This window comes from Prinia subflava, chromosome 5, assembly GCF_021018805.1.
Source record: "Prinia subflava isolate CZ2003 ecotype Zambia chromosome 5, Cam_Psub_1.2, whole genome shotgun sequence".
Taxonomy (NCBI): Eukaryota; Metazoa; Chordata; class Aves; order Passeriformes; family Cisticolidae; genus Prinia; species Prinia subflava.
In genome coordinates this window covers 14,901,556-14,916,395 of record NC_086251.1, presented here as the reverse complement: position 1 = coordinate 14,916,395, position 14,840 = coordinate 14,901,556, and the positions used below count along the sequence as shown (strand labels likewise).

At 39.6% G+C, this 14,840-nt stretch overlaps 1 protein-coding gene across 1 annotated transcript in view; it reads left to right on the top strand.

Moving 5' to 3' along the window:
• Positions 1-14,840, top strand: part of SERGEF (secretion regulating guanine nucleotide exchange factor) — a 140,414-nt gene that overhangs the window by 73,447 nt on the left and 52,127 nt on the right. The window contains 1 exon segment of the mRNA XM_063398105.1: positions 4,565-4,601. Coding sequence (XP_063254175.1) covers positions 4,565-4,601 — 37 coding nt within the window.

Here is a 14,840-nt window from a genome sequence, read left to right as displayed (position 1 = left end):
CCTCCACAGCCTTTCATATTTTGGGAAATAATTGCACTGAAGGGAATTAAAATGCGTTTATAGGGTGGTGAAACAAAAATAAATGGCATTGAGGTCTTTTTGTTGTTCTAGCTTACCACCTTGATGTTTGCATGCTTGTGATTTTTCATACTGCAATCCCTCTTGTGAGTCCAGCTCTCTGTGCCTCTTCCTTGCATCCTCTCCTGTACTGTCCCTTCCCCTCTGCTGCAGTGGGAGGTTGACTTTGCCTGCAGTTCTGATTCCATTTTTTTTTCCTGGTGGGTTGCACAACAGATCCTCAGTCAAAGCCCTGGGGTTACAGAAAGAAAATAAAGAATAGCCTTGTGATCATGCTACTAGCCTGAAACTTGGGTTTTTATACACTTTGTCAGACTTATTTTGTTATAGTACTTGGAAGTCCCTTAGGGGATGGTTGGCAAAAGGTATTTTTCTCTCTTAATTACCTTTTGAAATGCAAGGGAGACTGTATATCTAAATATCCACAGGAGTCTTGTCCTGTATGTGTTTGTTTGCTGTCTTCGAAGGTGAGATCTCTATCCCAGATAGAAAAGGTGGTGCTTTTTCTGAACTTTCTTCCCTGATTAGTATCTTGTTCAGTAGATAACCTTGTTTGCCCAATATGCATATTTTTTTTTCTTTTTTTGTATCTATACACACACAGAGGTATATATGAGAAAGTTTATATGATATGTACTAAACATTGCTTTGCTTCTTCATGTAGTGCTTTTAAGATAGAAAAATATTTTATTCTTAAGTGAGATACTTTCTCTATTTTGCATAGCCCATTGATTTTGCATTCAGTCAATTAATTTTTGTTTGGGCCATAAGCATATATGTAGGCTGCAGAAAGGTGTTGGTGTTTTGCCCAGAGTTTGTGGTTGCTGTGCTAAGGTCTTTTCTCACCATCCTTGCAGCTTATGTCTGTGATTATGCTATTTATCATACTATTTATGATTAATAAAATGCTGGTCCCTTGGCTGCTTACACCACACCTGTTAAATCTGGATGGATGGATGGATGGATCTGAACCACAGCTATTGCTGGGTAGAAAACAGCTTGCTAGCACACAATTTAAGGGAAGAAACAAACAATCTATATATGGTTGAAAGAGCACAGATAATAAGGTAAATAAGTTCTGGGTGAAATGATCCCTAAGCATTCTTTCCTGCCTTAGAGACATTTGTCACGTGCCTTGAGATCATTTATACAGAGATCACAATATCCTTCACAACTCTTCTAAAATTTCCCTCCAAACTGAGAACTTTGATGTGAATTGTTTCTGTGTAGGGGGTCGTGTTTCTTAAGCTCACAGAATGCTTTGCTCAGTAACAGTCTCTCTGATTTGTCATTAAGTTTAGTGATTTTTTTTTTCAGTTAAAACATAATGTAAAATTATTGCCCAATTAGAAAGCATTATTGTGTGTTTATAAGCATCCCTGAATGTACTTACCCACTGGAAGCATGCAGATGTCTGTTGGAATTTAATTTCTCTGCAGCACATTGGGGGCGGGGACACCAGAGAAGTAGCCAGAAAATTATAGTTGCTGCAGTAAATACCAGGCTTCTCCCAGTGACCTGCACTGACTGCAGAGCTTATTACATCTAATGTAAGCATAAAACATCTGTTCAGCAATGCTGTTCTCTGTCTGGTTTGTATTTGTACCAGCAAATCAATCACTCTTGGCTGATTGTTGCCTGTTGTGGAGAGTCATGGAGAAAAGGGGGTGCCACATTTTAAAACTTATTGTAAGAAAGATGTTATGAAATACCTGCAAGGCTTCAGTGTACATTAAGCAGTGGCAACCTTGTTTCACCTCTGTGGTGTGGTCCCTCCTGAGCTCCAGAGGGATAGGTGTGCAGGCCAGCAGGGATCCTGTGGGTGGATGGTATAGCCTGTAGCAAGGAGCATGGATGATGGACAAGGTGTTCCAGGAAGCTAAATTTAGAGTTCTCTAAGGTTGTTTTTTTTATCTGGGGGTTCCTACAAAGTCAGTCTGTGTTGTCAGGTGGTGACACCCTGTGATAAGGCAGAGGTGTGGGGAACCTTGTGCCCTAAATTGAGCAAATTCTACTTTGGAGCACAGAACTGCTGCTGGCACATGGTGTGTGCTGTCCTTGCTCTGGGGTGCAGGACACCCTCTGTCGAGGGTGAATCCAGGGCACTGCTTTCAGCAGCTTGTGGTTTTACTTGGTTTCAGTTGTTGGCAAAGCTGCCACTTCACTGAGGTGGCTTTTACCCCCAGAGAAGAGCTGTTCTTGTGCTTTGCAGTAGCTTGTACCCCATCAGCCCCAGAATTGCAGCACGTTAGCATGAGTGGCTGCCTTGGGGAAAGCTCGCCAGCCTGTATAACCCAGCAGTTCCTGGTCTGGTTTGATGGACTGAATGGTGGGAGGCTCTGAATGGTGACTGGAGTAACAGCTACATGTACAAAGCTGTTTGAGATCACCAGCATCCTTTTATCTGGTTTGCAGGCTCTGTACCTGCTGCTGTTAGATGTAGCAAATAAAAATGTTTCTTTGTCAGGGGAGGTTTCTTACAATCTAAATAACACCTTGTTCATGTGGGGCTATTTTTTTTCCTTTTTTTTCTTTTTTTTTTTTTGATGTAGTGTTTCTGGAGCGGGTCCTGGCAGTGTCAGCCACCAGCCTGAGCAGTTCTTTTCTGCCGATGCTTTTGAATCTCTGCCTGTGTCAGTGTGTTTCCTAGGGAATTAGCCAAAATTATTCACACCTCAGATAAAATTTATTCTATTAGCAACTTCAGTATATCCAATTTTCAGCACTTGGTGAAGATGAGAATTTTGCTTTTTTGCTAGAAAGCCTTTGCATGTGTTTCCATGTGTGGATCTTGTTTCCATGGCATCAGCTTATGAGCCTGAGAAACACAGGTGGGAGCATTAGCCAGTAAATAGCCCTGCTGCTGTGTAGGGCTTGGTGTTGTGGTGAGGACAGTGATGTGGAATATGGCAGTGATTTATGTATTTTAATGGTTGGGACTGGGAGCTTTTCCTGTCTGCAGTATTGTGGAATAAAACACTTGATACAGTCCTGCTAGTGCCCTTGCAAAAGTATTGCTTTTCCTGCTGCTTTGTCTTGGTTTTTCTGAAGATAGGGCTATGCTGGAATATGCTGTGACTTGAATTATTTTTCTTGCCCTGTCTTCCCAAATGTTTTAATGTGTTGTCTAAGCACCTTTATTCTAAAGAGTCTTTTTCTCCTTCCTTGCCATTGTTGTGTTGGGATGGCTTTGCCCAAATGCTTTCATGTAGCAGTTGTGACACAGGTAAAATGTGAATAGTAGTGATTATGGTGTTCATTTGTAACACAAGAGCTCGGTGTGTCAGTCTTAGGCGTCTCTTTGCTGGTAAATACTCAAGCACAGTGAGCTGAGCACAAGGCCTGTTTTATTAACTTCTCTGGGTTTATGTTCTGCAGACATGGAGGTGATTATAGCTGCTTCTCTGACTGTAAAAGCTATAAAGTTATGCATGCACAGAACCATATAAACTTTTGATGGTATGGACTTCTATTTTTTAATATAATTGAGCATATACTCCTGCATTATATTTTCCTATTGCAAATATACTTTAAGAAGAATGTGCTTATTAATTTTCTCTAGCTCAGTAGTAGGTATAATGGGCAAGTAGTTCAAGACAGTGAACAGGATATAGGATTTTGAGCAGGTTGCTTTTATTTAAATTAACAACTCGAGGACACTCAGCAGAGTAACCTTGAGTGAAGTGAAATCTGTTACATCAGACAATTATGCTGGCAGTGACCTTGCAAAAGAAATTCTGTGGGAAAGACAAGCCCTTGCAGTAAGGACGGGGGACTGCTCCTGGTGCCCGTGTTACTGTCACCGTTGGACTACTTACAGAAACTCAGTACACTAAAGCAACTTAAACATCAGGCATGTTCACAACAGCTACAAAGAAGGATAAAAAATACGTGAACTATAAGTTTGCTTTGAAAAGAAATTAGTAACTGATTTCCATCATTAAAACTAACAGAAGAGTTGAGTCCTAGGATAGTTTTTCTCCATTCTAGGCAAATGACCATAGTGATCATATTATGTCAGGTTCATCACACTGAGCCTGTATACTTCGAGCAGTTCCTCAGGAGTCAGCTGGAAAAACAGTATAGATAAGAGATACAGAGATCTTCATCACCCTTTGGATTCCCATCTGCCTCTGTATGGCTTAATCTGTGTTTGCCCTGTGCCTCTTGTTGGATCCAGTGTGTGTTGTCAAAGGTATGATGTTTTTGCAGAAACGTGGCCAGTCTTGCTTGAAAGGGTTGAAATGTCTGCATTTGAAATGTCTGCACCTCTTTATTGAAAAAACAAACAAACATGCACCACTGCCACTAAGCCCCTAAGTGAGGCTACAAATGAAATTCTATTTAAGAGTGAGAACACGTCAACTTTGATTTTGCATCCTATGCAGTTGTTTGTTCAGGTTAATTTTTGATTTCCTGTCATAATTGTGACTGTCTTCCTACTGGTAAGCAGGTTCTGATTTGGTCATTCATATTTCTTTTTCAGATCGCATGTGGCTCAGAGCATAATCTGGCAATAGTTGGTAAGTAGCTTAATTTTATAACAAATCCTCTCACCTTTTTTTCATTTTTAGTAGCACAAGATGAAAGAAGAACACTGTACATCAAACATACTGAATGATTATGGGCATTGTGTGCAGCTGAAAGGAGGAAAGTAAGATGTAGATGTAGAGGAAAGAAGAAGAGAAACTGGTGCCAATAAGTGGTGGTGGTGAGGTTGTGGCCTTGTAGACCAGTTCGTGTAAGGAGAGGGGGGTTGATGGATGTAACAGGAAAATACATTTGCAAAGTGCTACAGCCTGTTTTAGATTGGAGCCATTGCAGCAATCCAGGCTGCAGATTCAGAATAGCATCTAAGCTTGATGCTGGTCAAAAGTGTCTTTGTTTAACAAGATGGAAATTATTAACATGGAAATTATTGCTGGAAAAAAGTCCCGGGTCTTTTGTTGTTCAAAGCTTGGAAAATCTTCAAAATGTCAGTCAGTGTTAGACAGGTTCTTTAGTGCATTTTAGCATAATGCAGCTGTTGTAATAATGATGGAAGTACTAGGAAGCTAATGTCGGTGGAGAAATTGAATTTTGTGTACTAATTCCAGGAACAATCAGATTCTTGCTTTCATGTGATGAGTTGATAACTGAAGTTTGATACATGATTGCTATTATATATAATTACTTGTTTAGGATCATTTTTAACTGTAGATTTTCGAGCGTTTTATGAAGGAGGTCAGGATAATTATCCCTGTTAATAGACAGGGCAAGACAGATGAAGAAAGGAATTCTATGGTAATGAGAGCTGGAAATGAAACAGCATCCCATCCACGTAGATGTTTTTGATTGTCGTGACTGATGCACTGAGGTGGCAAGTAAAGAATTTCCTTAATTTTCTAAAGTGGTTTGACAGAGGTAAAGAAAAGCAGCTACTTGGTATTCAACCTGCTTTCCATGCTCTAATTTTTTAGGTTTTGTTAAGTGGCCACAAAGGTGACATTTTCTGTATTTCCATATCTGTTGTAGTATATTTTCTAATTACCCTTCAGCAGTTAAACCTTATGATGAACTTGATAAGTTCTACTAAGTTTATGGCTGGATTTAAGAAAAGATTTTTCCTTTTGCCTTCTCCCTACTTGTTTAGTGTCACATGCCTGTATTAATTGTCAGGCTGGTGCTTCTGAATGTCGAGTGAAGAGCAATCTTGTTTCTTGCTGAATTGATGAAGTAAAAATGTACTGCTGGCAGATTCCTCCAGTGTGCATGAAAGCGAAGCATTGAGTTTGAACAACCTTCTCTGTGCTTATGTCCTTTCAAGCTTTCTGCCTTCGAGGCAGAAATCTCTGGAAAAAATGGGTTGGGGAAAGAAATTCTAGAAGAAAGTTACAATAAACGAAGAACTTTACATATGTAAAGAACACCATATGCCTATCTAAGCTGTGCTACACTCATTGAATTCAATGGGGAAGTTATCAGTGCTGGAAGCCAGTCAATTTTATTTTAAGGACAACAGAAATGTGATGTTGCAAATTTTTTGAACTAAAGAACTATGATACAATTTTCCCTGAACTGAATTTTACATATGCTTTTAAAAGGTCGACGTTTTAGAACATTCTGTGGTAGGATTTCTCTGATCACTGGTCACTCTCAGTTCAAAGCTGTCAGCTATTATAGTCCTTAAAAGATATCACATGGATTTCCATGAATATGTCTACTTGATTGTACAATTTTCTAATAAGTTATCATTTAAGCAGAGTTCATTTATAACAACTATATCAGCCATGTCTTTCTTAATTAGTAAATGCTTGAGTGATTGAGTTTTACTGAAATAATTCAAGTTCAGTATGACAGGTAAACTGAAAACCCTTTAACAGTATAATATTCAAGCCAGTATTTCTGGTTATATATACAAATGTGCTTGTGCTTTGTTTGCTGCATCATCTTTTAAATAGAAACATTTTTAGGATGGAGGGGCTGGATTTATGATTCATTCCACAAATGCTGAAGTAGCGTTCCAATCATCTTGCTGGTGATACAAGCTGTTTGATTTGTAAGGCTAGCAAGCAGTTAGGTTTTTTCATGTTACTTTATATAGACTGCACCGTTTTATATGGTTCAGTTACTTGAATTCTCTTTTCTTGCTTTCTTCTACTGAAGTCAGTGCAAAATTTGTCCATTCTCCTCACTGTGAGGGCACTTACTTATTTTTTTGTTGCCACATTGGTAGTATTTTAGTCTGCATTTGATCATGGGGTAAATTTTTGATATAAAGGAGAATGAGATGTGGGTTGAAATGTACCTGCTTTTCTAAACTTAATGAGTTAAAAATTGCTATTAGTATGTGAAAAAGTGTAAACATCTTCACTCCTAGCCCTTGGTGAGAACACATTTATATCTCCATTTGAAGTTGTACTGTGATACGAATTCTAAAATTTGTAAGTGTTGTAATATTTTTTATGTTTGTATGACTTTTCACTTGAGAACAAAAATCCTTGCCTGGTAAGAAAAGACCTTGCAGTTTTCACCTCAATCAAGGATTAATCATCTTAGGAGCCAGCCTATTTTTGTACTGAAAGAAATGGGTAGTTATTTAATAAGTGTTGTATAACGTATCTGGAAAACACCTTGCTACACTGAAAACTGTGTGTGTACTTACCAAGTACCACAAAGGTGGCTTTTCTACCTTAATGTGATAGCTGCACTGTTAGTGCTGAGCTTTGTGATATTGAGACAGAGACTTTGAATGACTGAAATACTTAATGGAACTAAATCACTTTGACAAAGCTGGGCTTTTTCCAGGTTTGGGACTCTATGGTGTTTTCAACACTGAAAAGGTAAGGAGGTTTGATTCTTACCCTAAAAAGTCTGTGTTTAAAACCAGTATTTATGGAGAAGACTCTTAGCAGTTTCCTACCCACTCCACAGTAAGACTTTGATGCTCCTTTTTTGAAAAAGAGAATAGTTATCTTTTTAAGAGAACACGTAGCTCATGCAATGCTGCAAATTAAATAATCAAGCAATATTAACTGTGCAGAAGTAGAGATGCTATTAAATGCAGCAATGCCTTGACTGTGCTGCATCCACAGGGCACAGGACAGAATACCATGAAGAACCTCCAAATGCAAATGTCTTATTTTGGTAAAAATCAAACCATGGAATTGTATTCAAGCCTTCTGGAGGTAGTTAAAAGAGTTCCCCCTGGATGATTCCAAGGATGACAGTTATATAGTCTGTCTCCCCAAAGCCTTGGTAATGCATTATATCCCTTTTTGGTCTTGCTTTTAGTCATTTTCTCAGCCTGTATAAACTAAAGAAAATCTTTTAAACAAAAGATACTGGAGGATATGCAGGGAGAAGTGCTTGTTTTAAAAGCTAATTAGTTTTTGTTGAAGTCCAACTTTAAAGGAGACTTCAAAGGGGAATTTGTTTGTTTGGAAGAGAAAGACTTGGATCCTTCAAGTTAACATTTTCTGTTGTGGTGTTTTGAAGGGGATAAGTGTTGGGACATGTGGCTACTTCAGACAGTGCAAAAAGCTTTTTCTTGCATTTTCAGAGTCAGCACAATGAATTCTGACTTCTACTCATTTTCTTGCATGGAGGATTTAAAACATCCTTCAGTGAGATTGTCCCCAAATTGTGACTTAGACACTGCGATGCGGTGACCCACACCACAGAGGCACTGTCAGTGCAGGTGATGTTGGTGCAGTGGTGTTCACAGTGGTGTTTTCACAGAAATTGGGCTTTGTGGTTAGTGTCATTATTACTCATTTGATGCTAGTCTCTGACTCCTTTGGCATTTTTCCTATTCAGGTTACTTACTCAGCACTGCTTTCCCCTCATGATTAATGGTAGTGGAGAGGGCACCATATAAGTAATGCTAAAATAATAAAAACAAACCCCAAAGGCCGAAGCTGGCCACCCAAACATAAGTGTGTCTTGCACAAGGAAGCACAAGTGACATATGAGGAGGCAAGGCCCTGACTGGTCACATGGAGTTTCAGTGTGTTCAGTGCAACAGCATTATCATGAAACATTTTAAAATCATTTCTCAACTTTCTGCTAAATCACAGGCTCTTCCAGAAGAGGGTTAGTTTTGTCTCTCATTGTCTTTTTGTGCTTTGTTTGAATTAGAACAAGCTTCAGGATTTTGTCTTCCATGGTTTGTGTACAATCACAGCTGTAAATAACACAACATGGGCATTCGCATCCTTCTGAAGCTGCAGTTGGAGAGTAAAAAGCAATACTAAATTTAATGGAAGAATAGTCTTTGTAGAGGAAATTAGGATAAAACATCCTTCCACTCAAATGGTTGCTCATGCCTCGAATGGTCTGAATTAAAGTATGCAATAGTGTTAGAGGGGCAGTAAGAGAACTGTTATTCCATGCTCTGTTGAGATTTTCTTTTTATATTCTTGTCCTGGAAGAACATAGCAATTATGAGCTGGAAAACAAATGCAGTCAAAGCTTAGGGAGGTGGTGATACACATCCTAAAATGGTGATGGTGTTAATGCCATCCCAAACGCTTTGGTTCCTTGTTTTTTCATAAGGAAACTGAAGAGTTCCTACGTGTGAGCCACAGCCTCTTAATTAGCAGGGTTTTGTACTTTTAGTAAAGTTCCATGATTCCAACTGAATTATTGTATAAAGCATCAGTCGAGGAAGGGCAGTAACAGATTATGAAAGATCTATTTCTCTGGCAGAGTGAGCACCAATGGGGAGGAGAGGCTGTGCAGGCTGATGGACGGATCCCTGCGCTATGCTGACAGCATTATTTAGATGTTCGCAGCCGCCCCACGGAGCAGCAGACAGAGTCATGTGTCTGACATTCAGTCCTGGGGAACTCAGCAGTCTGTCATGAGGAGAAAAATCATCAATTCTCTGTTGCTGTAGTGTTTGGAGGAATCTTCAGTGTACACAGTGGAGGGCACTGGTGTTCAGCAAGGAGCCTGAGTCTGTTAGTCTGTTGCTTTATTTATTATGCATGAAAAATCCCAGTGCAGCCAGGGACTGTATTGTAAAGGTTTCCTGGCAGAGCAGCATGGAGTCATGTTGCAGCACACTGTCTCTTTGCATTGCAGCACTAATCACATTCTCTGCTTATTAAAGGGCACCTGGCAGGACTTTGAGTAACCATCACTGTTGTCATTTTCATGCGGGTTATATGTCGACCTTCTAAATTTATTCTCTGGCAGAGCCATTCCGTATGTCATTTAGCTCTTAATGTGGCTTTGACTGTTAAAATAGCTCTTCAAAATATGAGCTCTTTTGGTTATATTTGTTGAGAAAAAGCAGCCTCATACCTATCACTACCTGATCACCTCTCTGAGTGCTTTGGACATAGCTGGATATGGGTTTGACTTCACAGGTTTCTTGTCATGGTTAGACAGAATGAGTTGTTCAAATATCTTCTTGCTTTGTGTTTCTTTTCTGTATACTGTTGGCGCTCCAAGTAAACTCATTGTTCCTCTGGTAAGATGGAAGCTGAAATTGAATTTCAAATTTCAGAACTCTGATTATTTTGTTATTTTCAGCAGGTTTTACTCACAAAATTTAATCCTCTGATCTCTTAGTGTTTCTTTTCCAATGGCTAATGGAAAGCCAAGTTGGCAACTATCTCATGAATTTGTGGGTGTAAGGTGATGAGTAGAGAAAAGAGGAAATGCTAATTTGAGTATTTAGAAAAGCCTTCTGATGGGGCTAAAAATGGCTTTGTAGCAACTGAATTGTCTGAATTCAGTGGCTGCTGGCTATAGGAAAGGATGGATATTTTGCTGTGGAAAGTTAATTAGGTTCACAAGAGAAAATGGGATTGCACTGACTCCCTAAAAAGAAATTCCAGAGTTCAGGATAAGATCTGACTGAACTGCATCTTCTGTTACTTAAATGAAGTCCAGATTTTACAGCTACTGTCTCTTGCAGGCTTTGTCACTGTATTGATGCCTATTTTGGGTGACTTAACTCTCTGGAATTCTGTGTTCAGCTTCTTCTTTTCTCTGTGTGGCTTGTCAATTTAGGTTGTGAAATCTTTGGAAGAAAAACTGCCTCTTAGTGTACTTTAGAACTGCCTACAGTAAAGGGACCTGATTTTTATTCTTTTTTAGCATTACATTGCAACTAATAATAGTTGCAATTTCTTCCCCTCAGAGAGGCAATTTTAAAATATAATTAGTCTTGGTGTATGTGTCTCTATCTGAATTTATATCATTTAGTATATAAACAGGTTATAATGCAATGCTTGTCATATTGTTTACAGCGTGGTTTCCTGCTGCTACCAGATGCAGAACTGCTTAGGCAGGCCCTGAAGTTAGAAGCTGTTATTTTTTCCTGTACATAAAGCTCACAGTTCCTGTGAAATTTTCCCCTGAACTTTACACATCACTGTGGTGTCAGCTTAGAGTTTGTCTAGAGTTGAGCTCCTGTGCACTGTCAGTGTGTTTCCTGCGAGACACCACCTCACATCCACAGGGAGAAATCTGCTGCGTCAAGAGCCCCCCCGAAGATGGGGAAGAGGCAAGCGAGCAATATTAACCTCTGGTGACAGCTGAACCCAGCCAGCTGGAACTGAGAGTGGCACCTAGAGGAGATAATTGTCATGGGAAGACAGCAAACAACCAGCAAATGCTACCAAGCAAGAATTCTTACTTGAAGCTGAATGAGTAGGGAGCCCTTCCCTGCAGGTATTTGTGGAAAGGAAAAGTCCTTCCACCTGGTTTTAGAAAATCACAGAGGATGAGAACACTCTTAGGAGCAGGAGCTGCAGTACCCTTTGTCAGAGGGTTCACTGGATGGATACTGAGTATTTAGAAAACAAAACAAATTTTATCATATTTGTTTATTTGCAAGCTCTAAGCAATTACTTTGAAGTAGAAGAAAAGTACATCCAATATATCTAAGGCATATTTATTTGAATTTTCAAGGAAGCGAACAGGAGTCACAAAAATAGACACCCTTGGTCACCAAAGACAGATTAAACGTTTGGTGGCTATAAAATTAAATAAAAGGAAGGAAAAATGTCTGGCTTCAGGGAGTCATTTAGAGCATGTGGGAGAGATGCTCACCCAAGTAAAGCACAAGGCCAGCAAAGCAGCTCAAAGCACTTGGAAGGGCAACAAATCAAGGCTTCGGTGCCCTTCTGCTGAGCAGCTCTGCAGTGAGCTGTGCTGGTAATTCTGGTTCCGTACATGCAGCAGCCTGAATGCTTTAACTTCTAAGTGTATCACTGAGTAGAAATTTTGCAGCTAAATGGCTGGCTGGCAGGAGGGCAAGGTGGTTTATATTTAGGAAGCTGGCGTGAGGAGTTCCCTGGCCATGCTGTGAGATTTGTGGCTCTCCAGGAGGGAATATCTTGCTACAGGACCTTGGGTTGACATCCCCCTGTCTGTGTGTAGTCACTATCCAGATCCTTTATGGAGCACTAAGAAATTTTTCTCTCAGCACATGGGTAGATATTTGTGACCAGCTTAGTTTGTTACATGCTCTGACTGAATACTCTCTGAAGCTTTTTCCTTTTGATATTTTTTGTGTGTGTGTGTGTTTTACTAACACCATCTTAAATACTCTTTTTAGCTTTCTGCATAATAAAAGATTGAAGTCGGGATTTTTGGAGATTGGCTTGACTGAGTTGGATTTTTTCACGAATGCACATTTAAAAGTCATCTTTGCTGCCCAGCTTTTGGATTTTACAGCATGTTTTGGTCATATGGTTCTACTGTTCTCTTTCAGTTATGAAGGTCACAAGAATCTTTCAGGAACTGAAGCAGAAGGCAGTGGTTCTGACAGTGACACGAGTCTGGATGTTGAGAGGATCTGTGGGAAATATTGCCAGGCTGGTGGTGGAACAGGGACACTTCTGGGCCAGCACTGCTCTGTTTGGCTGGAACTGCACAGGGCTAAATGCACACATCAAAGCAGGCTTCCTGAAGCTTTTGTAAACCAAGGTGGGGTGGGGAATTGTTTCTATACCTTTCCATAAGAGCAGATCCTCTTTTCCCGCTTTAGGATTTAGGACATGGAATGTGAAGGTAGTTGAAACTGCAGTGGAGAAAATCTTGAGGTATTAGCTGGCAGGCAAGATTATTTTACTGCTAATAACAAAGAAGCAGCTGTTCAAGCTTGCAAGCCTAGAGCAAGCTTTCAGGGTAAAAATAAGGAATTTTACAAAAAAAGTATTGGCTTTAGAGAGATAAGTGTTTAAGAAAAATATTAGGGGAAAAAAGTCAAATGAAAAGAGATTAAAAGAGATTTAAAGTTGGCATATTTATAAAAATTACCCTTTACTTGTCCTTGCTTTTTGAACTTGTTTCACTCAAGTACTTCTTTATAGAAGGTAGGTAACAAAGTAATTAAAATTAAAAATGCTTTTGAGACTCATTGTACTGTTGTGCTTTTTCTTGTGCTTTTTTTCAGAGTCTCTGAGGAGCAACCAGGCTAAACTGGGACTTTTATTATTTCTGAAAAATGTCTTCACATCATTTTATTTTTAGATCGTTTGGCTTATTTGAACTGTGAGAAAGTATGAAGGACTGAAAGCTATATGAACAGGATTTTAAGAGGTATTTAGCATAGAACATTCAACATTTCTTGTGGAGCACTGAGAAGGGTTGATATATTCCTGATGAACAAGTAAACCACACAGGACTCATGTCAAGCATATATACTTGTTTATGGTGAGGTTTCAAACATAACTGTGGTTAGCAGGAAGCTGAATGAAGTGAGAGACAGGTCTTGGTGCCCATCTGCCTTTAAGGAGCAAAATGCCTCTATTACCTCAGTATTTGGTAGCTCTGAACTTGCTAGCCTGGCAGCACATCGGTCAGTGTTCTCAAAACCAAAGGAACCCAACCACTACCACCAGCAGTAACACCCATGAGCTGTAATGATTTTAAAGAAACAGCATGGTGAGGCCTTCCTGGCAGATTTTTCAGATGAGATAGTTACATCTTCCCTAGCTTAGTTCTGGCCTACATCCTCCTCCCTTCTACAAATCTAATGGAATAATGACTTTGAGAAGATAATATAGGATGTATTGATCCCGGTATAAACTTTGTTTTTATTTATCCTAGCCTTGATTTGCTAAATTAAATGTGGTCTAGGAGGACATGACACCAGGAATTCATGTTATAGGCTCTGTCTTTGTTCAGATTTAGCATCTTATGATATCCCTGCTCTGTAGCCTTGTATTGGAACAAGTGACTAGATTACTGGGAAGTGGTTATGGTGGGGAGCACCAGCCCGAGGCAGTAGGTGAGAGAGGCGAAGCTTCCAAACGAGCCCATAAAGAACATAAAATCCAGTTTTAATTCTGCTTTCATTCATGGGTCATAGTCACTTGTTATTTGTTTTTATGTGAGTTAAGTGATTGTGAGGTTACACTCAGGGAGCCTGACCTCTTTTGTACACCTTTTTTTAAAATACCTTCAGGCAGCTCAGGGGATGCTGTACCACAATGAAATTTCCAGTGCTTTTCACAGCTGTGGGAATGACCTCCAGTGTCCTTTATGGCCCTCCTTTGGCCTTTCAAGACCCTTGTTCCTCTAGGGAATTTAGCAAAGATGTAGCACATTCTCAGTTTGCATGTTATGTGACCTGCAGCACTAGTGACTGAAAACCCTATAAGCTGTTCACAGATCTCCTGTTATTCACCTTGTGAAAGAGAATCAGGCTGTTCTGAATGCCTCAGAGTGCCACTGCCCCTGACACATTCTGTAATGCCAGACACAGTGCTTTTCTGATGAGTGAAGGATGTACATGGCTAGAAGATTTCAGTTTCTGTTTTTCTCAGTAGGAAATAATGTCTGTCAGTTAAGACTTTTGAGTAGAAAGGATTCTAAACTTGATGAATTTTATTTTTTTTTCCTTATAGATGATGCTTAGAAAAACAATTTAGTCAAACATGGAAAAAATGTTTTATCAGGATACATCATTAATCTCCTCTTACCCTCCTTTAGGCATTTTAATATTAATTTAAAAAACAGATTAATCTGCCACGACCTTGGTGACAAATCTGAGTTGCCAAGAGATTGAACAAGTAAGCAGCTGCTTTGCTGTGAATATCTCATATTAAACTGGAGGTTGGCTTCCCTATGTCTTTGGTTTTCAGTGACACCAGCTGCTATCTTGCTGAGTTGAGACATCTCAGAAAATGGGCAGGATGACAAGCACAAATCATATAATTCTGAGTAGGAAGCTCCTTGCCTTGAAAGATAGTTTGCTTTGGTTTTCAGGCTCCCTATTTTTTCCTCCTGAACTGTTTCCTCCCATGCGCATTTTCTTG